At 42.7% G+C, this 23,916-nt stretch overlaps 1 protein-coding gene across 3 annotated transcripts in view; it reads left to right on the top strand.

Annotated features, from left to right (window-relative positions):
• The window catches only part of LOC108941755 (voltage-dependent L-type calcium channel subunit beta-1-like), a 42,083-nt gene that overhangs the window by 12,858 nt on the left and 5,309 nt on the right, over positions 1 to 23,916 (top strand). Inside the window, exons 3-14 of one of the 3 annotated variants that reach the window (XM_018764567.2) lie at positions 10,863 to 10,982; positions 11,250 to 11,372; positions 11,846 to 11,982; positions 12,161 to 12,231; positions 13,675 to 13,835; positions 15,644 to 15,724; positions 16,458 to 16,516; positions 16,680 to 16,789; positions 17,725 to 17,733; positions 21,576 to 21,727; positions 22,330 to 22,425; positions 22,896 to 23,081. In XM_018764567.2, coding sequence (XP_018620083.1) covers positions 10,863 to 10,982; positions 11,250 to 11,372; positions 11,846 to 11,982; positions 12,161 to 12,231; positions 13,675 to 13,835; positions 15,644 to 15,724; positions 16,458 to 16,516; positions 16,680 to 16,789; positions 17,725 to 17,733; positions 21,576 to 21,727; positions 22,330 to 22,425; positions 22,896 to 23,081 — 1,305 coding nt within the window. Of the gene's footprint in view, positions 1 to 10,862; positions 10,983 to 11,249; positions 11,373 to 11,845; positions 11,983 to 12,160; positions 12,232 to 13,674; positions 13,836 to 14,495; positions 14,525 to 15,643; positions 15,725 to 16,457; positions 16,517 to 16,679; positions 16,790 to 17,724; positions 17,734 to 21,575; positions 21,728 to 22,329; positions 22,426 to 22,895; positions 23,082 to 23,916 lie in introns of all 3 variants that reach the window. The other 2 variants (XM_018764568.2, XM_018764569.2) reach the window with 2 other exon arrangements.

Genomic DNA, 23,916 nt, shown 5'->3' on the forward strand with positions numbered 1-23,916 from the left:
TCATGTTGTACAAAAGGTTGGAGGTCTACCTGTCTGAAGTAGCAGAACAACCAGTGTGAAAGTTTTCCCTGCTTTTGCCAGGCATATTGTGACAATTTCTGACATTTTTTTGTTCTGGGGAAGATGATAAAATGACTTCTCGCACTGATGAATCACTCGCGCTTTAAGCAGAAATAGAACATTTGAGTAGATGGAATTTTTACCTACTCCGGGAGCTGTTACCACAATGGGTAGTGCCCTCTAGTGGCAGAGTCAGAGCCAAAGCCTTTCCTCTGACATTTTCTTATCGCAAAGACTATTGGGAAAGTGGAATTTATTTATCTTTTATACCATTTTGTAGCTTCTAGGGTACTTGGTCGGGTTGGGGTTTGATTCCAGCTCAGGGTGGGTGGTTCTCCAGTGGAAGGAGGTGCTGACAAACCACTTCCAATCCTCCCTTGCCTTGTAAACCACACATTCATGTCGCTATGAGTTGGGGTCAGCTAGATGGCACGTCCATCATCATACCATATTTTATGTAAATACATTAGATGCATGCTTTTCTTTGTACTTGAAGTATCTTTTAATGATTTTGTAGCCAATTAAGCCTTTTTAATTGTGTAATTTAAAAGTTGACTTTCATTGAATTGAGAAATGTTTGAGAAACCCCAGAATCAGCACAAAACTCATACAGAGGTGAATTTTCTTTCTAATGTGTGCATTCTGTTTAAAGAGTAGTGTTACAACTTAGCGCAGAGACAACACATCGTAGGGGGCATGATGGCATGGCAGGTTCAGCTGGTGCCTGCTGTGTGGCGCGTCTGTGGTTTGAGCCCTGCTTGGAGTGCCTTGTGACGGACTGGCATTCTGTCCTGGGTGCGTTCCCTCCCTTTTCGGCCCTGGGCCCTGCGTTGCCGAGTAAGGCTCCGGCTTGCCGCGACCCCGCTCGGGACAATCGGTTGTTGATGATGGACGATGGATGGACAATGCATCATGAGAGTTTCAAATAAAACCCCACCAACTGAATAAGAGAAAACTGAAAGGCTTAGAAATCCTTTCTGATGACAGCTGAAATGGCAAATGTGTTTTTAGTGTTGTTTTCCTTCTCCTTTGAATCAAAACATTAAAAGTCACTGGATGCCTGAGCATGTTTAACTGACTCTAAAATTCTTTGCTGCTTTTGACAGTTTTGGTTTTATGTAACTGCTTCACCTTCCTTTTGCCTCTTGCCCTATTCTTCATCATTCTTTAGCAGTCTCATTCTGTATAACATCTCCCATCACAGTTGTATGCCAAGCGGTGATCCTCAGTAAGTTCAAACTGTTGCTTGACATTGCTTTGACCTCTTAATATTCAGCAGGAAGATGTTTTTGCTGATAGTTTGACTCCCTCCGTCTGACTCTGGCCTTCTTGCTAGCTGTAATCTAGTGTTGGAGAGGTTATACAGAGCAGGCAATGTGTAGTAAAAACCGATGTAAAAACGTCAATGCCTCAGCCCTTACCAGACACAGAATTTGGCGCTCATGGCACTGCAGAAGGAGCCCTTGTATTGTGACAGATTTCTGACTGGCAGGAAAGGTTGGAGGGGTTTTCCCTCACTTCTGCCTCCAGCCACCACTCCCACATCAGGGGCTACATTGAATGCCTGAAGGCTACATACCGAGCCTCCTTCTGGGACTGATTCCATTCAGGTCCTGTTTCTGCCCTGCCAGGGCTAAATATACTTCCACAGTTTGTCAGTGTAGTACAAGTCCTGCAACCTGACCCCTCTCTCTCACCCCTCACTCGTTCTTCTTCCACCCTAGCCCCAGGTTCTTAGTTGTGGGGGGGTGTGAAAGGGACTGCGAGGGATAGGGGAACGCTCAACTCATTTTCATACATCTTGACACACAACACTTTCCTTTCAGACACACACATACGCAGTGACACATACTCTCACAATCGCTGTCTGGTGCGCACACCCATCTCTGGACCTGCAGTGCCTCCCTCCACCCACCTACCCCCAGTTTTGCCGTCCCCTGGCAAGTGTGGCAAGCAAGGAATGGAGATGACCGAGCGGATCCACCGGCCACTTTTGGTAAGTCAGGCTACTTGGAGTCCTGTCATTTACCGCATGCTGGAGTGAACTTTGACATGACACTTCATGTGTTTCACTTGGGGTGTGGAAACAGAGCTCATTTGTGCACTAGAAGACTGTGTTTGCCAGGTAACCAACAAATGCAAACTGCTTTATTGGAAACATTGGACCGACTCTTTCTTATTTCTCTTTCATATCCTGTTTTCACTCACACTATCGCTTTCTCCCTGTTTCTCTCCCTCTTTTTACTTCTTCAATCCACCTGTTTCAACCATGGTTCCATTTTGAGCTTTGTTGCAGCTGCCAGACATGCTGGGTTTTTAATTAGATCTCCTAGTCTCTTTGGCTTCCCGTGCTCTATTTACCACAGGTTCCTCTGCCCAAGCCAGCCCTGCAGGCCGCTCTTCTGCGTGTCCCCACTCGGGTCCCCTTTGTTTGCCACTAGCAAAGGATTGTCAGCAAGGAAAATCTCATTCACGGTGCTGTTTTTTCTCTTGGTTAGATATCAAGTCAGGTGTTTGAATCCTTCCGCTGCAATTTTGGCTGTAGTTTATAGATAGAGGTACTTTATAGAGTTAGTTTTGCTTTGTGTTTTCGGGCAGTCACTATAATAATATCTTGTTACTATGCAGATGCTCTTCACAGTTGTTATGGTTATTGTTACTGATTGTGATATGATTGCAATTCCTAGCTGGGTAAAATTATACAGTTCAGGATAATGGTGTAAGCAGTAATCATGCTTTTTTTAATGGATCAGTCTTATACAGTTACATATTTATAGTTCTGAAAGGAGGCATCCACAGTGACCAGTCCACTGGGGGAGTCATTGATCAAGGGGATTTTGGGGGAGCTCTGACACAAGACGGGGTGCTTTTACTCAGTGCTGTCTGCTTCCTGACTTCTGCTGAAACGGTGGAGTTCCTAACAGGCCTCTCTACCCGACACATACCACACTGACTCACGCCATCATTCTCCAAGGGATCCTACCATTTCCACTTAATTTTTCCCCCTTAGTGTGTCATCCACATGCCTTGATAATTCAGTTACATACTGTGCCATTATTTACTATGCTTTCATTTGTTTAAAACCCCTCAGCTTCAGGTTGCTGTTTCGCTGGAAACTGTGGAGATACAGCTATACAGTCTATACAGAGTTGCAAACACCCTGTGTCCGTATTTCTTATTTTCTTCTTAAAACTCACAGGTACAGTATAAGTACATGCCTTGAGTAGAGGTAAACTTTATGAGGAATTTCATCTTCATGAGCACTAGTTTTTTGTGGGGGGGCGCAGTGGCGTAGCAGGTTTGGCCTGTGCCTGCTCTCTGGTGGGTCTGGGGATCGAGTCCTGCTTGGGGTGCCTTGCGACGGACTGGCGTCCCGTCCTGGATGTGTCCCCTCCCCCTCCGGCCTTGTGCCCTGCATTGCCAGGTTAGGCTCCGGCTTGCTTTATTGGAATAAAGCTCTGGCTGTGTGTAGTTTTTTGTGTGCTGGAAATGCCTCTGTCAGCCAAACAAATGGACCACTATCTGATCCACACTTAACATGATGGGATTCTTAGAGGTGAACATATCTTGAAAAATAATGAGGTAGGAGTTGTGGTAGAGTTAAATCAGGGCCATTATTACGGTCTGATGACATTCGTCTTCCTTGCTCAGACTCACACGCCCCAAACAGCCAATCAGGTTTTGTGGTTCTCTCTACCTTCTCATATGCCTCTGAAGGTTAACGGGTGGAAACTGTGATGGGATGGGCTGTGAAAGCATTGTGCATAAGGGGGGTGATGAAGGTGATGAAGACTGTCAAACCAACCTTCTCCCCAATGCTCACTGATACTCCCTGCTGAAAAACAGCAACACATTTTTAAGGCACGTTATTGAACAGCATGGCCACATCCTAAGCATACCCACATTCTCCCTACATGGAGCTTGGCTGCCACAATGTGATTTCATGATAGTCCCATGATAAGGGAGCAACGTGGTGTCACAGTTTGCTTTAAACTTTCTCCATGGGCAGACACAGTCCAGTGACAGACAATGACTGTCTGTCATTGCACCAAAAGGCACAGCAAGGGAAGATAATTATTCTGTTGATCATATAACAGCCTCTTCAAAACATAACACAGCCTCTCTGTTATTTCCGATAAGCCAAGGCAACCACTAATTTCCACTACTAACATGTTTAGCTTTTACGTACACTGTGCCCCAAGGCACAATGTATAGATGAAGCAGCAGCTGAGTTGCAAATGGTGTTTAGAAATGTGAAATAATGGAAAACACTGGGGGCTTCCACTGTGCTTTTGTAGAGATAATTTTTTATTTATTTATTCTGTGGAATATTCCAAAACATATTCAGGGTGTCTCACAAATGTTTCTTGTGGTGTTTGGGCAACTGTGGCACATTTGCTGACAGCACTAGGGCATCAGTACATTTTCTGACAGCATAATGCATTTATTTTACATTATTGTATATTAAGGTTACTAATGTGTAGCAGACGCTGTTGTCATAGCCTCCACTGACAAAAGAAGCATCATCTTCCTTCACCCACTTGCTGTCACAGCACATTGAACATCTTTTATGTTTCCATACCTGGAGGTATGTGGTTGTCTCAGAAAAGTGGAGGAGTACATCATAAATGTCTGCTTGTTTAGGCAAACATTTTTGTGAATATTTGTGCATGCTTGTGTGTGTGTGTGCGTGTGTGTGTGTTTCCAGGCAAGAATAACATGAAAAGTTTGTTCTCTACTGTTAGACATAGAAGACTTTAATTAAATGCACAAATTAAAAGTGAATATGGCCATAACTGAAAAAAGCACATTAAATAAGCTGTGATGTACAAGAGAATTATTTCCAAGACAGTTAGGTTCAGTGTGTGTTTGATTTTTTCTAATTTTTCAAAACACATTGTGTAAATAGAAGGCAGGCCTGGATTACATTTTTTCAAAGTGACTTACAGTGTTTAACTACTTGCAACAACTTGCTTACCTAGTTTTGAATTTGCCAAATTTTTACATTTACATTTAGCAGACACTTTTTTCCAAAGCGACATATAATGAATACGGTCTACAATGATACCCCTTGCAAAAGAATACTACAGAAAGAGGTGGGATTCATACCTGGGTCCTTTAAATGCAAGGTGGCAGCTCTAACCACTGTGCTACCTGCTACCTTACTGTACAGTGCTGCTTTGCCATAAACGCCAATACCTTGCAACCACAGCACCAAGTTTTACAACTTGTTGACTGCGCCATGCAAACATCATATTTATGCACAACAACGACACCAAAATTTCAATTTTAGTGTTTATCCAGCCAGCCATCCATTGTCAACAACCACTTGTCCCAAGCAGGGTTGCGACAAACCGGAACCTTACCCAGCAACACAGGGCGTAAGGCCAAAGGGGGGAGGGAACACACCCAGGACAGGACGCCAATTCGTCGGAGGGCACCTCAAGCAGAGCTTGAACCTGCTGCACCACCACGCCCCCTTTTAGTATTTGTAACAAAAATTATTTCTAGTTTGTCTTCTTATTTTCATTCATCCATATCAGTAACCACTTGTGTAATGCAGGGCCTGTCCAGGAAGCAAAAGATTTGAGACAAGGATACAACCTGGACAGAGAGACGTGTATAATTTAGCTCACAGATGTTTGTGATAATTTAAATGTAGGTTGAACACCAGTTGAAGAAACAACTATAGAGGGTTCCTCAAAGAAACTCCATGCTAACAGTGAGGGAAAGAAGTGTGTTGTTGTGCTTTTAGGAAAGCTGTTATTCTAACCAATTCCTGGACAGCTTGTATTGTAAATTCTGTAAATACCATACTAAAGATATGCTTCACTACTGAGTGCTCCAAGTTCCTCTTTTTTAATTAAAACCATGCTACGCAAAGGCTTCTTTTCTGCAGCAGCTGTGGAGCGTAGCACGTGTATTATCTGGTTTTTATTCATTTTAAACTGAGCTTCCCTAAAAAAACAGTTTGAATTAAGCCATACAGGAAACTGGCTTTCTTTTACTAATTTTCTAATTGCCCAGCCTTTTTATGACTGTTTCCTTAATTCTACCGTTTTGTTCCAGTGTGCAAGGTAGATTGAAAGTTGCACAGCAGCTCCGTTGCACTGGAACTGTATTGATATTTTAAAAACCTGTATCTGGGTGAAGTAGAAAGGGAAAAGATATTCTTATGTCAAGTCTTTTTCCACCCTGCATATCAGACAAAAATGCCATTGTACTGAATAATAAGCAGGCTACATGAAAAAACTATAGATTTTTGTAAGTCATAGTAGCCACCTTTCATTATTCGGGAACCTATTACATGTGTGGCAAGTGTGTTTGAAAGATGTACAGGGTATGTCCTGCAACGGACTGACAAGCCTAGTGCCCTATGCATCTTGGGTAGACTCCAGATCACCACTACCCGGACAAGTGGTTAATGATAGAGAGCAAAGGAGCAAGAATTCAGGGAAGATATAGGTGGGAAGAATGATTGAAGTATATAATGTGATTACAGTTTGTGACTTAAGGTCTTTCAAGGAGCTGTATGAATTTATGACACCGAGGGAATAGAGCATTATTATAGTGTTATCACGCAAGGCAAAAAAATCATGGAATTATTTAGCAGCTTGATATATCCAAAATGCACTGTGACTGTGCTCAGGATAAGCAGTTATTGAAACTGTATGGATGGATGGATCCAAAATATCTTAAGAGTGTAGTCTCTTTGTGGCTATATCAATTCCTGGACAGACATGAATTCATTATGCAAGTGGGCTCTGAGATACAGAATATTTCATGTTCTGTGTTCACTGATGGCCTCAGAGAGCTGGGTTGTTGGGTGGGTGGACCAGCAACAAGGTACAGTTCAGCTGTTTTTCTCTTTAGTTCAGTTAGAAACTGACATCACTCCGGAGTGACAACAACACTTTAGAGTGACAGCATCATAGTTTTCACTATCTGGAGGCCTTTATGTCTTTATCTCTGTCCTTTTGTTCCACATGGAAACAGAACAGGTGTAAACACAGTCAAGCTACAGTCACTGTAAGAAAGACATGAACCATCACGTTTGCTGCTGTAGCTTTGCTGGACACTATGAAAGTTTATATTTGCTTTACTACTGCTTTATGTTAGCATTTCAATCCATAAAGACTTACCTTGTGTAATGATTTACTGATGTATACGGCTGGAATGTTCTTATTCAAGCAATTCAGAGGATACATATGGAACAAGTAAACTTTGGGTCACAAATCTTTTTGTTTAAGCTATACACTACCTGCTGCCCTAATATATTTGTATTACATTCCATTTTTTTTACAGAAACAGATATGCAGAACAAAATCTGTTCAGTAACGTTAATTTATTTGTTCAGCTGATGATTTTCTCAAAAAGCCCTTCTAACATCACCCATTTATACAGGGGGTAAGGGTACTACAGTGGAATCAGAGATTTAAACCTGAGAAATTTGAGTGCAAGGCAGCTGCTCTAACTACCACACTACCTTCTGCAATGTAATAAAGTATTTGAACACAATATGAGGGCATTTAGGTATTTTGAAAAAATCTGAGACACAAAAACACAATACATTCAGTTCAGTTGGCTCTCGTTGTAAGGAACGGCCTGAGCCTGTAACTCAAAACTAAAGCTCAGTTTTGAGTTATTCTTTCAGCTGCCGCCTGTGGACTTTCCCAGTGGTTGAACATTGTTCTGTTGCAAGCTTGATGTTGTCAGAACTCCTCCAGTCGACCTACCAGTCAATCTATCTCTGGCAGCCTGAAGTGTGAGATACAGTGTGAGCACTCCTGTCTGATGTGACATGACCCATAGTGTGAAAAATAGCTATCACCTCATAGAGTGTAAAGATCAGTGGGCATGGGCTGCCACATTAAATTGTTCTGCCTAACAGAGGTGTATGTATATAACAGAGAAATTTCTAAATTTTCCTAAAAATAAGCAAAATATATTTAAAGTGATATCTCACAGTACAGTGGAAGCATAATGAGTTCTTGGGGGAGAAAACATCCTTGTATTGGAATACTGAAGACAAAGACTTATTTTGCATTTGCTTATTTCACCTATAGATAGCTGCAGACCTCTTTATATATTCTTACATAAAACACCCACAATCTTAATGATTCTGTTCTGGACCATGCAGACTTCATTAAAAGCAGATAAACATCTCCAGGTTCCTTCATCCAAGTTTCACTGCATGAACATGAAGTTGTCTCAGGTTATGCAACTGTTCTGTTTGAAGCTGCAGGACACGGACAGAAACCTATACATCTTAGGACATTTAACTAGGTGAAATCAAATCAACATGAAACTCTTAAACCCCTCTTATAACAGCTAAGCATTTCAGGGGTGAAAAACACAAGGTATGAGCTGAACTAGAAGGAAACAATGGGTCTCGGAGGTAAAACAGCAATAGGGATCTACGTTAACTATTCTGCCCTAACTGCCTCCTCCACGCTTCAGTGCAATTCTGACTTTGTCTCTCATCCTTCACAGAACAACACCATCTCACCACATGCACTTGCTCTCCCCTCCTCCTCTCCTTCTTTCTCACTCTCTCTTTCTCTTGCTGTAGTGAGCAGCTGTGATGGTTACTATGACACTGCTAAGTGCTTTCTTGAGCTAGCCAATGGGAGTGGTGGGCTGCAGTCAGCTGGTTGGGGAGCTATTTTCAACAGGAGCTGTGAAATGAAGCAAGCAGCTAAATTAGAGGCAGAGCCCATTGACACAGTATGAGTGTGTGTGTGTGCTTGTGTGTTAGAGAGAGAGAGAGAGAGGGGGGGGGGCGAGAGCTCTCAGCCAGCTTGGCCCCTTCCCAGTTTGCCTCTTTACTGCCATCTTCACACTCAATCAGCGAGTCCCAGATGGAGCATCCACAGATCAGCTACATTATTGCCATCCTTCATCCGTCACCGTTGTGGGTCTGGTTCTTTCCTTGAGCAGCCAGTTGTTTGCTCCACACTTCAGCCCTGCTTGAGAGTGAGCAACTCAAAGAGGCTTACTCCCCTCGCTTATTTCTTGTACTTTTGCATCCATTAAGTGCTGGATCTGTTGTGCTTTGAAAAAGCACTTGTGTTTTTTCTTTTCATTATTCCACCTGCCCTCCATGTCGGGATGTACCTGTATGGGTTAGATGACTCGGAGCTGGTAAGTGGTTGGCGATACTGTCATTTTCATCTCAAATTAACAAGTTTTATGGAGAGCTCTGCTGTCTATGAAGTGACAGGTGATGGACCAGAGCAGACCTGGGTGTGTCTGTCAGTAAGGAGATCACCTATACTTTACATTATATTTATTCAATTAGATTACACTTTTTTCAAAGCAACTTACATTGACTTGGAAATTAAATGAAGTACTTCTCTCCAATGTGTTACACCAGAACGTGGAATTGAAACTTGGGACCTCCGAGTCCAAAGTAGGCTCTTGCCACTATGCTACCTGCTGTGTTTTTTAATTTCAGATTGTATGTCACATTAATGAAGTCTTGTTTTTTATTTGGCATTACCAAGCAAGTAAAATCTGTACAAAAGTTTTATGTGTCTCACTCCAGCTACAGTTGCTAAATTAAACTATTACACTGCAGTGTTTTACTGTTGTCAATCATCAGTGTTATATTTTTAGTCTGAGTGCCTCATGGTCAGGCCAGTCTCCATTTGGTGCAAGTGGAGTTGAAGGCTTGCTTTGACCTTTCACATCCAACCTCCTGTTGAAACTTTTATTGTGAAGCATGCATAGGATCACCAGCCATTTGAACTCTTTGTACTCTTAGGCATACTCTTATTTTTCTTTTGTTATTTCCAAGTTATAATCCCTACAACAAAAAGTTATGAGTTTGAAGAATATTGTGTCAAAGGAGAAGAATAATCCCAGAACAGACAGTGCAAACAAGGCATGTTTCTTCCTAGGTTAGCTGGGTAAGTAGAGAAAAACGTGTTTTTCCAAACTATACTATAGAATTCCCCCTGTTACACTGTGTTCATAATCTTAAAAGGTTTGGAGACAATTAATGCAATAGAGTTTGATGTTTTTTTGTATCCGAGGATGTGGAGTTGAGTGTAAATCCTCTGAAAGAAGTATTATGAGCATAGTAGACTCACTGAGCACCAACATACTCAACACTGCACTCCCTGTGCTGTCTATCTTCCCATTTCCTCCCCTGAGCTTTTCCAGCACACTGGCAGGGCCTCTCCCAGCCATAACTCTGTAACTGCAGGCCACTGGGAGCTGTCTAAACATTGCTGGTGTGCAATACAGGCCGGATGCCTCATTTCCCCGATCTCATTACTCTGTTGTGCTTTGCATCCAGTGGTTCTTATTAAAGAAATTCTCTCATGTCAGGGAGAGTGCCAAATGCCATCTGGTCCGATCCCAGAAGCCCAATAGGGTGGCGCTCAAGAAAACATGAAACAGCAGCCCTAGAGACTTCTGCGAGCTAGCGTGGTCACCCTGTTTACCCTCACTGGCTGACAGGTCCCCAAACCTTGATTCTAAAAGACTAAAGAAATTAAATTAATGTATGTATTTTCTTTCTGTAACCCACAGTAACTAAGCAGCAGTGGGGGTACGGCTGTTTCCATCTGTCTGTCATTCAGTATTGGATGAGAACAGCTGAACACACATGCATACATACTTAGAGAAACATACATTCATTAGATGTTTGAACTTTTATTACGAGAAATGTCACATCTCTCTCATCATTATCTGTGCTTTCCTTTTCTCATTGTACTCAAACAGTGACTAATACCTGTGGACAGTACTGTGCAGACACCTTCATTAGTGTCTCCTGCTCTCCTGACCTTTGCCAGGGCTCTGCAGACTCGTACACCAGCAGGCCATCGGACTCAGATGTGTCCCTGGAGGAGGACCCGGAGGCCCTGAGGAAGGAGGCTGATAGACAAGCCCTTGCCACGCTCGAGAAAGCGAAGGTGACAGGCTGTGTCTTGCTATGATGTGCACGCTAACTCTACCCCCTTGTCTACTAGATTACTGTCTCTTCTGCTCCATCTTAGATAAAATTATGACCTAGGTACAGCTTCTGGTATGTACAATTATTTTGCTATTTAACTTCTTCTACTGATGTCGAGTCACTTCCTTTCTTCCTTTCATTTCAATGAAAACACATTATTCAGCTGCCTGCTGTGCTAAGAATATGTATTTCATCTCCCACACTTTTTTCAATATTTCTATCCTAGACCAAACCTGTGGCCTTTGCTGTGCGAACTAACGTGGGCTACAATCCCGGTCCCAATGATGACGTCCCAGTGCAAGGCATGGCCATTTCCTTTGAGGCCAAAGATTTCCTGCACATTAAAGAGGTCAGGTCTGGCCCTCTTGCCATCAATGAGCTCCTTTTTTTGTTACTCAGACTGTCACTTTGTATGAAGGCATGACAGTACTGATAAGCATCGTTTTAGAAAATGCAGTAGCAAAATGTGTGTAATTTTTCATTGTTTTTATTCTACCTCACTAGCTGTAAGTTGTCTGCACAGAGGCAAAAAATATATTGCACATTATTTCTGTTTTTAGTCTTACAAGAAAAATTGAGTTTTCATTTTTGTCGTGCAATGGTTGTTTCTTCTAAAGCAAGAAAAAGAATAAATCGTCCTTTCCAAAATTTACCTTTAATCTCATGTTTGTATTGAGACAATGCTGAGATAAGAGGTTTGAGAAGAAGTCTCCATATAGTGTTCACCTAATCTCATGTGTCCAAGAGACCTATAGGTGATAAAGATGAACTCTCGTCTTGAATTCTTAAATTCTTCTATCCTCTGGCTGTTGTCATCCACAGAAGTACAACAACGATTGGTGGATTGGGCGGCTGGTAAAGGAGGGCTGCGAAGTGGGCTTCATCCCCAGCCCTGTTAAGCTGGAGAACACCCGGCTGCTGCAGGAGCAGAGGATGAGGCAGAACCGCCTTAGTTCCAGGTACCCTGTGCTCCACACCCTTAAAATGTATCATAACCTCAAACTTTTCCCATGAATGAAAAGCTCACCACTCAAATCAAGATACTCTGTTTGTCTTATTTCTGTCTTAACCAAGTTGTCCTTGACCCTGTCAGACAGGTCTTCTTCATGTTTGACCAGACTTGTCTGTTGATTGCAGTAAGTCGGGAGGAAGCTCCAGCCTTGGTGACATTGCTACAGGAACACGTAGACCCACACCACCTGGTACAGGTAAAGCTGGCATTACAGAGCACTGAAATTAATCACTGGCAGACAGTAAGTTACAGTTAGGAGCACTCTCATTGCTCTGTCGATGTAGTATTACAAGGTCAGGTAAATCTTTTGAACATTCTCTAAATCTTTTTTATTATCTTTTAGAACCACTTGTTCCCATCACAACATTTGATGAGAAGCATAAAAGATTATGTCACTTTTTATAATCAGTGTGGAGACTGGGTGTGACATCATCTTAACAAAAATGACCTTTTCTATTCTGAACCCAATAGCCTTACAGTCTGGTACCAGCCTGGTTCATGTTCTGAGATGTAATGGATGTGTTCTGTAATAAATTTCATGACGTATGTTAGTTAGATGGGGGCCTGCTTGGGGTGCCTTGTGATGGACTGGACTAACCCGTCCTGGGTGTGTCCCCTCCCCCTCCAGCCTTGTGCCTTGTGTTGCCGGGTTAGGCTCCGGCTCACCACGACCCCTCTCGGGACATGTGGTCTCAGACACAGTGTGCGTGTGTTTGTGCGTGTGTTTGTGCGTGTGTTTGTGCGTGTGTGTGTGTGTGTGTGTGTGTGTGTGTGTGTGTGTGTGTGTGTGTGTATTTTACTTAGAGGAGTCTATTTGTTTTTTGGGTTGCTTGGACTGGGGAAAACAGCTCAGTTTTGGTGAAAACAAATGGTTAATTCCGTATGTAGGAAATATTCCATAATAAAAAGCTGTAACCCTCCAGCTACTTATTTGAAAAACACTATCAAGTACCTCTATGAACAGATTTAAAATTTAGATGCACTTTGAGTAGCTTGTTAGTTCTCATAATGGTGTTAATACAAAGATTTTCCCTAAATGAATACACCTCAGAACTCCTGACATTCCTCACCGGCTTGAAGGAATCCTGACTCTTTGCTGCATTGCATTTCTGTCCTATACCTGCGCTAGCAAACCTTCATCTTAGTGCCAGCACCCTCTGCTCCCTCACACACCTCCAACCACAAACCATCTACTGCTTCATCTTTTACCAGTTACTGTACTATACTTTGCCTCTTTATGTTCTGCACTGTTTTTTTGTTTCAATCCTTTCATTTGCCTATTATGACTATAGTTGTTTTCTGTAATTACATTTCATAATTTTCAGTTTTTATATCTTGCTTTTGCTCTTTCATGGCCTTTGATTGAATATCTCTTGTTATCTGTTCTGCTACCCTTTTCCTCAGTTTATTTTCTCTCTTCCTGTTTTATGTCTTTCCTCCTACTAATGGTGCCTCTTTTCAATATTATCTTGAACTTGTTTTCCATCAACATGCTTTCTGTTTCCTTTTTCTGCTTCTTCCTTTCTTCACATCCCTGCTCTTCTACTTTGCTTCATTTCTCCCCATATCCTGCCCCCCCTCCTGTCCATCCCTTTTCCCTCGCTCCCTTCTGTACAATTTGCCTTACCTGCAACCCCAGTTCCTGTGGAAATGTCCACAGTGGCTTTCGATGTTGACCCCTTGGAGCTGGATGCAGAGGAACTCCCTGAACCCAACACTGAGCCCCGTTCCCCTAGGGCCAGTGCGGGCAGTGTCACATCCCCTCAGGCCAACGCCCACCGCCTCCCCTTTTTTAAGAAGGTAATGTTGGCACCCTGCTCCTGCTGGATAGCAGCTCAGGGCTGCTGCTTCCCCCCAAACCTCCATTGCAATTCTTCCCTACTGCTCACTAACTAACTTTCCCGCACAACCCAGAGCCTCCCACTGTTCCTTATTCCAAATCCCAGTGGCCCCTTTGTCTGTGGTCACTATGGTAACAGCAATATGTTTCGTGTATGTCCATATTGGGAAGGATGAGTTGGCAAACCCTCATAGAGAGGACTGACCAGATAAACACATCTTGGCTCATAGAAGCACAGAGTTACTGATGAAGGATGAAAAAACTGAAAAATTAAATGGGAATCACAGGTCTTGATCTTCCTGGATCAGATCTGGATTGCATTACATGCACTGGTATAAAAGAGAATTAAAAAAACATGGAAAGGTAAATACATGGACAAAATTGATTTCACTGAGAAAAAATGGCACATGCTACACTCCCTACTTTAGGCTTAGCCCACATGATCTACCACACTCCGTGCTTCTGTGTCACAAGAGGTTTTTAATATGGGAATCTGCTAGCTTTCTCCTCCCAATATTTGCAGTGTCAAACTGTCAATAACACACGTGCTCTTTGTTCTTGTGTTTTTTGTTTTTATTTTGTCTTTTTCTCTTGCTGGGCTTGTGTGTGCGGAATAATAGGTGGCCCAGTAAAGCAGAAACAGAAGTCGGTAAGTTTACACTTTATGGAATTGATTCTCAAGTCTCTTTTTATAAAGCCTCTTGCTTTTACTAGCAATCCACTCCGATTCTCCTTTCATAAAGAAAAAAGGAATAGATTAAATATATCAAAATACATAGATGGTATTTAATGACATTTATTCTGACATTTATTGCAATACATTTTATTTCATGAGAGAAGCAGGTGCTGTGAAGTTACAATAATTTATCTGTACATGTTATTGTTCTCACTGCAGCACTCAGTTTGAGATGCTTCCCATGCTTTCTGGAAGTTGTGCCAGTGCTTCACTGTACAGAGGATGAAATGAGACACACTCGCAGTGAGGAAGGAGTAATGAAAATGAAAGAGCAATAAACCATTTGAGTGGCACAGCACCATATACATGATACAGCAAGAGTTATGTTGTGTCACAGATCCAGCTGATAATATGTTCCATAGTTTAATGATGTTGGGTCATGTCATGCTTCACAGAATTTTGCTTGCTTTCGAAAGCCAGGGCCAACAACATATCACTAAAAATCTGTTGATTTCACTTCGGGTCTGGCATTCATACTTGTACTGAGTCATTATTTGTTTATAACCTGTACAGATTTTGTGACAAAACTTAACAACCCCATCTGTTACAACAGTAGTGGTATGTGTCCACTGGACGGGGCTTTTGTCTCACTTGAGCTTCTGAACCCTATGGCTTAAATGCTTATTTCCAGCATAAGACATCCCTTCCATTCAGCAGTGCTCATGGAGCACTCCTGCCTAACGCGGAACCATCTAAGCCTCTAGCTGGACGGCTGCCCCCCAACCCCTGCTCTCCCCAGAGACCCTTGGTATTAATTATGACTGCAGCACTGGCACCACTTTTAACTATGACTGTTGGGGAAATTGAAAGACTGAGTGTACTGCATGAATCGATCACTGGGGTATTCAAACAAATGGGAAAGCAAAGCAGTTGGCAGACCTTCAGCATTCTCTGGCCCTTCTAGCCTGCATTTCCCAGCCTGGTTTGTAAAATGAAAGAGATTGAAGTGGATTATACATAATGTTTAGAGAGACTTCACCTCTTCAATCTGCAGGCTGGCACCTCACTGTCCTGTTTTTTGTTCTGGTCTAGATGGAGCATGTCCCCCCCTACGATGTGGTGCCTTCCATGAGACCCATCATCCTGGTGGGCCCATCACTCAAAGGTTATGAGGTAAAAAACAGAAGTCTATCCATCCATTTTCTGTAACGTCTTGTCCTGAGCTGGGTCACAGAAAACCAGAGCCTATCACAGAAGTACACTAGGTGCAAGGCTGGGAAGGGTACTTGCTGTGGCACTGTGCCATCCTAAAAAAAATAAATCAGCGAATGCAAATTTATAATATAATTCTCTTTCTATGTTTGGTATGTTATGACATAGAACTCACTTTTAGGTTTGAATTGCTATACTTTTCAGATGTAATTTTTGCAGTCATCTCCATCATCAGAGTCTTATCCTTCTTTCATTTTCAGGGGAGGTCCTATGGCCACCTTATTGGTTTTGTCACCTCTCTGGCACATTCTATTTGTACTTTTATAATTTTGGTCATGTGGTTTCTTTTTCCGTTCAAATAAATAAAAATAAATATTTAAAAAAATGTATCTGGGTATTTCCCCATCAGAATGTAAAATCATTGTGTCCAGTGTCACTTGTGTCCTGATTGATCATTCACTTACTCTCTCACTTACTTAGTTTTGGTAGGCTGCAGTGTGTGCAGTTTCCAGGCTTAAAGAAATTAGTATTCTAACTGAGTTAATTTAGTCTATCACCATCATTAGCAATTTAAAAACAGCTGGAGAAATGTGTGCAAAAAGTAGCCCATCTGGACCCAGGCTGAGAACCACCTCAACATTTAAGATGGTATTTCAGTCATACCCTTTAAACTGTTACCTTGTCTCTTCATCAGGTGACTGACATGATGCAGAAGGCACTCTTTGATTTTCTCAAACACAAATTTGAGGGAAGGTATGTTTGCAGCTCCTTGTTCTTTTGCTTGAAGATCACAGTTATGCCATAAATTTCAGCCTGTGACATGGAGTCTTGTTACCCATGCAGCCCACTGTTGTGTTGTGTTGTATTGTGTTGTTGTGTAACGATAATGTTTGATATGCCTTTGTGTTTATATCAGGATATCCATCACACGAGTGACAGCAGACATCTCTCTGGCCAAACGCTCTGTGCTGAACAACCCCAGCAAGCACACCATCATCGAGCGCTCAACCACCCGATCAAGTTTGGGTAAGGGCAAGACCCAGAGTTTATTATGAAACAGAAACCAGAAGTCCATATTAGAACATAAACCAGCTTCATGCAGGTCATGATGTAAGTTCATATTTACATATCAGGTTCCCTCTGTGCTCTGTCTAAATGTCTATTCTGGATTGGACCTCTTTTCAGCTCTTACTCTCTTGTTATCCTTACTTGCTGCTATAAAGTCTTGAGTTAAATTAAGAATGTCCCTACAAAATGATGATTATCTTTTCTCCCTTATCATAGAACAATGGTTTTTGAGTCAGTGTTCAGTGCTTTATGAGTAATATCTGAACAATAATGTCCTTGTGAAAGGAGTACAGATAAATCAATCAGGAATCGTAAGAAGGTGGCAGAATGTGGTCTGTTTTTGATATATAAATAACTCTATAGCTGAGCCCTTTCAGCAACATTGCTACTTGCTGTTTCAATAGCATGAGTATATATAATAATGCCACATTTAGGCTAGATTTATTATACCATGTACAATAACCAGTTACAGGCTACTGTGGTAAATAAGTTAGTTGAGGTAATAAATCATTTTAATAAGATATTTCAAGTACTGTGCAAGCCCTATTTCTGTGATGTTAAGGTACTGCACAAGCCCTGTGCAGGTTTGTGTGTATGATACGTGCTGTCTCTGCTGAAAGTTTCACAATTTTAGGATAAGGAAGTGTTCATGCTAAGTGCTTGCTTATGTAATGAAAAAATAGAACTGTCACTGAATTCGGTGCTGTGGTCCTATCTGCAAGGATAGGTGCAAAACAGGGCATAGGTGAGAAGAGTGGGGAGTTAATAGTTTGTCGCTTATAGCTAGCTGCTCTGTCTCACTGTCTGACTCTGATTTGGCCTCTTCTCTCTCTCTCTCATTCTGTACCCTCCTCACGTCCTCCACGCTTCTCTCCCTCACTCTCTTCACTCAGACGTACTGGGTACGTATCTTCCATTTGTACAGCGTCGTCTGTCTTTTCCCATTTCCTCACATCACCAGCCACCTATTGTCTCCCCTGAGTCTGTCTGCTGGTCTGTCTGCTGCATATACAGTATTTGTCCAACTGCTTGTGTGAAAACTCTAATATGCCCGTTGCTTGCAAGAGAAAAACCCCAGTCAGGTTGTCGGTTGGCTTCACGATAGTTGTACTCATGTGTTTCAAGAGGAGCCAGTTACATGCTGACATGCCACGGTCTGGTTTTGTTCAACCTTGTGATTAACGTGAGACTTGGTTATGCAGTCTTCCTATGCTACTCAGAATTATTGGTCCAGGGTTGACCAAACCAGCATCCTACCAAGTGCTTCTGTATATTCTGCAGAAACCCATTTCTGCCTGTTCAGTGTCCATGCAGGAAGCCAACCTATAATTATTTTTGTTAATGATTGAAACTGATCTTTTTGGATTAAATGGTCTTGTGGTTCCAAATAGCAATTTATACATGTGTACAGATAAAATCTTTTATTAGATGCTTACACAGTTTTCTAAGTGGTGACTTTTTGTGCAAATTTTTTTTTGCACAGTCTTGTTGTATGAAAACACCCTGCAATTTCCATCACAAATTATGTCCTTCTCTTTACAAGATAAATTTGGAAACTGCTGTAAAATGTATAGCTTCTGATATTCTTGTCTGCATCCAAGTCTCTCTCTCTGTTGATATAACACAGTCATTGTTTTTTTCTGTAAGATGTACATTGTTTTGGAAAAAAATGTCTGCTAAATGAATAAATGTAAATGCAATTGTATTCTACATATTCTCCCCAATCTAGACCCAGTCTACACAACAAGGTGCAGTGCAGGCCTGTTCACTGTGCTTTGTTTTGAATAGCGGTGAAAAAGATCAGATTCCTTGTGCTCTTGACTAGCTAAACTCCAAGCTGAAATATATTCTGGTTAAGACTTGCTATAAGAAAATATTTTCTATATAGGAACCCAAACACAGAGAATGAAGCCATTGTGTGGCAAGCACCTTGTGTCCTTTACACAACTGTTTGATCAATACATGGGTTGTTGATGTCCAGAGAGAGGGACACCCAGTTTGTGGGCTTGATGATACACCCTGCCATTCTAACACGGATCAAGGCCCTTATCATAGAGCAGTCTCTGTTAAAGCATCCATCCATCAGTGGTGTGATGAAAGGGATTTCAGGTTTTGTGTTTGGAATAACAGTCCCTTTGGATCCTATTTCATGCAGACTGCTCAAGAGTTCTCTTTGACTCTGTTCTTCTGAAGCACAATGGATATCGTCACAGACCAGTGCAATTTAATGAACAGCAGTATCTCAAACCACACAAACACACACACATATTGGCTGAAACCGCTTGTCCCGAGGCAAACCAGAGCCTAACCTGGCAGCACAGGGCGCAAGGCTGGAGGGGACACACCCAGGATGGGACGTCAGTCCGCCGCGAGGCACCCCAAGCAGGACTTGAACCCCAGACCCACCAGAGAGCATGACCCAGCCAAGCCCGCTACACCACTGCACCACCGTGGCCCTCCCCCCCGTCTAACCAAATTCAGTATTTACTGTTCAAGGCTGTGTATTGAAAGAGCTTGTACCATTTGCCAGCAAGACCACAACTTGCCACAACAGAATCAAAGTCACTGTAAAGAAAGATGACTGCTACCGTAAAACACATATTAAAATTTATGGATTATGAATACAACTGCTTGAAGCAAAATATATATGCCTTCTTCTTTTGTTATTTTTTTTTGTCACAAGGTCATGAGTCTTACAAAACTGTAAAGGTCAGCAGTACAGAGTAATCAGAGTAACACAAGGACAAAGCATGTACTTCTGTTTTCTGCTTTTTTGATTGAATCTTATTAATTTGCTTCATTAATCAAGCACTGAGACATGGTACAATGAAAGATTTGCTAGTTGCATGATACTAACTGAATCTTTTCATTTGAAAATTGTTTACGTGTGTCTTTGTTTATGAAAGTGTTCTCCACAGTGGGTTTTTGGAAACTATAGTAGAATATATTATACATAATAACACATACAAAAATGTTAAGTTTATTTTTTTATTATGAGCACCATCAACTTTTGGAGTTAAGAACATTTAGTTTGTGCAACTGATGATTTGACTGACCAATATAATGGCAGCACATAGTAACTGCTATTTTGTGTTGCATAACTATTTCCCAAAAGTTTGTTTCCTTGAAAATAAAAACAGTTGCTCCCCTACTTACAAACTTATTTTAGATTGAGAGTTGATTTGTTACTCAAAACGTTTCATTGTAACACAGAGTGATCCAAAGAAGAACTCATCATGAGTTCTACTCACAGCTACACGTATAAGTACCTCAGCAAAAACTGTGATACTGGGCTAAGTGACTGCACTTTGAGAACTGAGTATGTGCATCACTTTCTTTGTCTGTTGGTAAAATGCACTTTTGTTTACTCTGAGCTGTATGTTGCTTCGGAGAAATAATTAAATAAAGAAATCAATAATTATAATGTAAATGTCAGCAACACGACAGTTTCACAGGGTGGAAGGCAACATTCAGGGTTTTCAAAAGGGAACAGAGCAGCAGACTGTCTCTCTCTGTCTCACTCTGTCTCACTGAGCAACTTGTGGAGACCAAGCTGGCAGACAGCCAATCTGTTGTTTTGGGATGCCTCTTTTTCATGCACCTGCGCCTTCTGAGTCCCCTGGTAGGGCCAAAATATTATAGAAAAGAAAGACCCATTAAAATCTGGCCAGAGCTTAAGGGCAGGGTGTCGGTGCTCAGCTGCTGCCCCCATTGGTGCTTTTTTTTATCCCACACATCACAAAAATCTTTAACACCCAATACAAGGGTAAAAATAATAAATTATTTACCTTCAAGCACTGACAACAATTACACAACAACTTAGGCCCAGAGGCCTTACATGGAGGTGCAGAATGATGAGACGTGACACTTAACTGATGATTCAAAGCTAATAGATACAGAAGGTATAGGAACATCTACAGTATGGTCACCTTCTCTTTGCTTCTTTTACACCTTTTCCCCTCTTTTGAAAAAAGGGCAGTGCTTACTATTTGCAATCTATATGTGTCAGCCCATTGGGTTATGCTTTGTAGTACTTTCAATTGGTATGGTGGCGCTCCTTATGAATAAATTAATACTAAATACTTCTTTTAAAAGGCAGGGGGTGCGGTGGCACAGTGGGTTGGACCAGGTCCTGCTCTCTAGTGGGTCTGGGGTTCAAGTCCCGCTTGGGGTGCCTTGCGACGGACTGGCGTCCCGTCCTGGGTGTGTTCCCCTCCCCCTCTGGCCTTACGCCCTGTGTTGCCGGGTAGGCTCCGGTTCCCCGTGACCCCGTATGGGACAAGCGGTTCAGAAAATGTGTGTGTGTACTTCTTTAAAAGTTTGTAACGGTGAGAATTTTACCATTCAAAAGTCCATAAGTCGGGGATCAACTGTATTCTGCAAAAACAGACATGTTAGTCTAGCAACTGCATGTGCATTTTTTGTGAAGGTTATTTCAACCATTCAGTCATTTTTTATTCTGATTAAGTGCTCTTCATTAGAGTAATGACTACAGGCAATAGTAATGCTTATGAGCTATGGCAAACAATTACAGCTTGTATTTATTAAAAGTGAACACAAGAGCAGGAGACGCTTGCTTTGCACTGGGGAAAGATGTTTTTAATAGAATATCTGTCTAACCCTGACTCTATAGCAGGATTCATAGCCAGTCAGTGCAGCAGGACTAGTCATTCTGTGTCAGGATTCGGTCCTGAGAGAGAATAGGATTACTGTGACACTCCTCATTCACCTGTACTCCCCGCAGCCGAGGTCCAGAGTGAGATTGAGCGCATCTTTGAGCTGGCGCGCACACTGCAGCTGGTTGCCCTGGATGCTGACACCATCAACCACCCCTCGCAGCTGGCCAAGACCTCACTGGCACCCATCATCGTTTACATCAAGATCTCCTCCCCCAAGGTAGCTTGAACCCCTCTTCAGGTTGCCATGGCTCCCAACAGTGACCAGGATAGGCTATTTCATACTGCTGTTTCTTTCTGACTTCACCAAGCTCTGACTCACAGTATGTATATCAAAATCTGGACTGCTCTCATATTTACCTTGGTGCCTTAGTGCTGTCTGATGAATCTGAGAATCGGGCAACACATTTCTAAATCAAACAATTTATTTTCTGTAGAATATTTAGTACAAGGGGGGTGCGGTGGCACAGTGGGTTGGACCACAGTCCTGCTCTCCGGTGGGTCTGGGGTTCGAGTCCCGCTTGGGGTGCCTTGCGACGGACTGGCGTCCTGTCCTGGGTGTGTCCCCTCCCCCTACGGCCTTACGCCCTGTGTTGCCGGGTTGGCTCCAGTTCCCCGCGACCCCGTATGGGACAAGCGGTTCTGAAAATGTGTGTGTGTGTGTATTTAGTACAGCATTTACCTTATTAAGTATTAGTTACCGTGGCTTTAAATATGGCTAAGTCTCAGTGCTACCTTATTATTAGAAAGAAACTTGTACTATGAGAAGCTCATGTTTGCTTGGGAAATCATTATAGACATGAATTATTTTTCTCTCTTCAGGTCCTGCAGAGACTCATCAAGTCCCGAGGGAAGTCCCAGGCGAAGCACCTCAACGTGCAGATGGTGGCAGCAGACAAGCTAGCCCAGTGTCCCCCGGTTGGTGTCCATGTACACGATGGAACATGACAGCGGCACACTGGGAATTCTCAAAGCACAACACGAAACGTACTAATTCATGTCTCCACCATGTTCACATCGGTTTTCTGCAGGGACTCTGGTTTCCTGTCACAGTTGAAAGACATGTTTCAGGTCAACTGGTGACTCTAAAATAAACTTAGTGTGTGTATGTGTGAGCAAATGAGTGTATGCGTGATTGTCGTTGCGATGAACTGGTGTTCTATCCTGTCTGTATTCTGCCTCATGTTCTATGTTCCCTGGATAAGTTTCGGACCACTGCAGCCCTGCAATGGGCAAGCAGTTATAGATAATGGATAAATAAATGTCCAGCACAATGATACTGGCTTTAGTTTTTCTTTGTGCCTTACATACATTCCTTCAAGTGTTGCACGTACCAGAATGCTTTTTAATGCCTAACTGGGATCCTCCCCACTCGTCCACCTCTGCAGGAGCTGTTTGACATCATCTTAGATGAGAACCAGCTAGAGGACGCATGCGAGCACCTGGCTGACTACCTGGAAGCCTACTGGAAGGCCACGCACCCCCCCAGTAGCAACCCACCAAACCCGTTGCTTAACCGCACTATGGCCACGGCCGCTCTGGCTGCCTCCCCCGAGCCTGTCTCCAACCTGCAGGTACAGGTGCTCACCTCCCTGCGCCGCAACCTGGACCTTTGGCCAGGCCTGCACACATCTGAGGAAGATCAGGAGGAGGAGCATGCCCTCTAGTGGCACAGAGGGTGGAACAGCCCACCCGGGACCCCAGTCCCCACAAGCCTGCTCACTTCCCACCCCACTGAGGGAGATGCTCAGCTTAGTTCTGAGGAAGGTGCAAATGCAGATATACATACACACATATCGGGGGGGGGAGGGGTGGAGGTCTGGGTGGAGCAACACAATGAACATCAACAGCTTTGACTCACATGAATACACACAAATGCAGACATGGTCCTTATGACTCCAGACTTCATGCCTTCATACCAAAAACTTTTTCAGTCAGCCAGCTCATCCCTACATACAAAAAATTCTAAAACTTTACGCAAGACCCTCTGCCAGAAAGCCCACTGCAATTAGAGCAAGATACCAGAACCGGCAGAATTGATGCAAAAAAACTTCTCTACATCCAGTCTCCTCCAGCTCCACCTGAGAAGAATAAAATAAGGGTGATTTTTTTTTCTGTGTGTGACAACATACGCTTAGGGTGTTAATTTCCTAGGGCTTTTATAAACTCTAGGGCACTCATTACTCTTGTGCCTGGTTGCCAAGACGTCGGCTTGGCCATGATCTACAAGGAAGCAGCTCACGGCATCCTCAAGAATATGCTTTTCTCGCACTTTGACGAGACAGACCCCACGGCTTCCCTGCTCTTTTAGCAAAGGCAACGGCCCTCGCTGAATGAGTCATCTCACCCCCCCCCCAGCACATAAAGCTACAGTGTGTATTGCGTGATGACTGCCTCTCATCTCTAATT

This window comes from Scleropages formosus, chromosome 8 (genome assembly GCF_900964775.1).
Source record: "Scleropages formosus chromosome 8, fSclFor1.1, whole genome shotgun sequence".
NCBI classification, from domain to species: Eukaryota; Metazoa; Chordata; class Actinopteri; order Osteoglossiformes; family Osteoglossidae; genus Scleropages; species Scleropages formosus.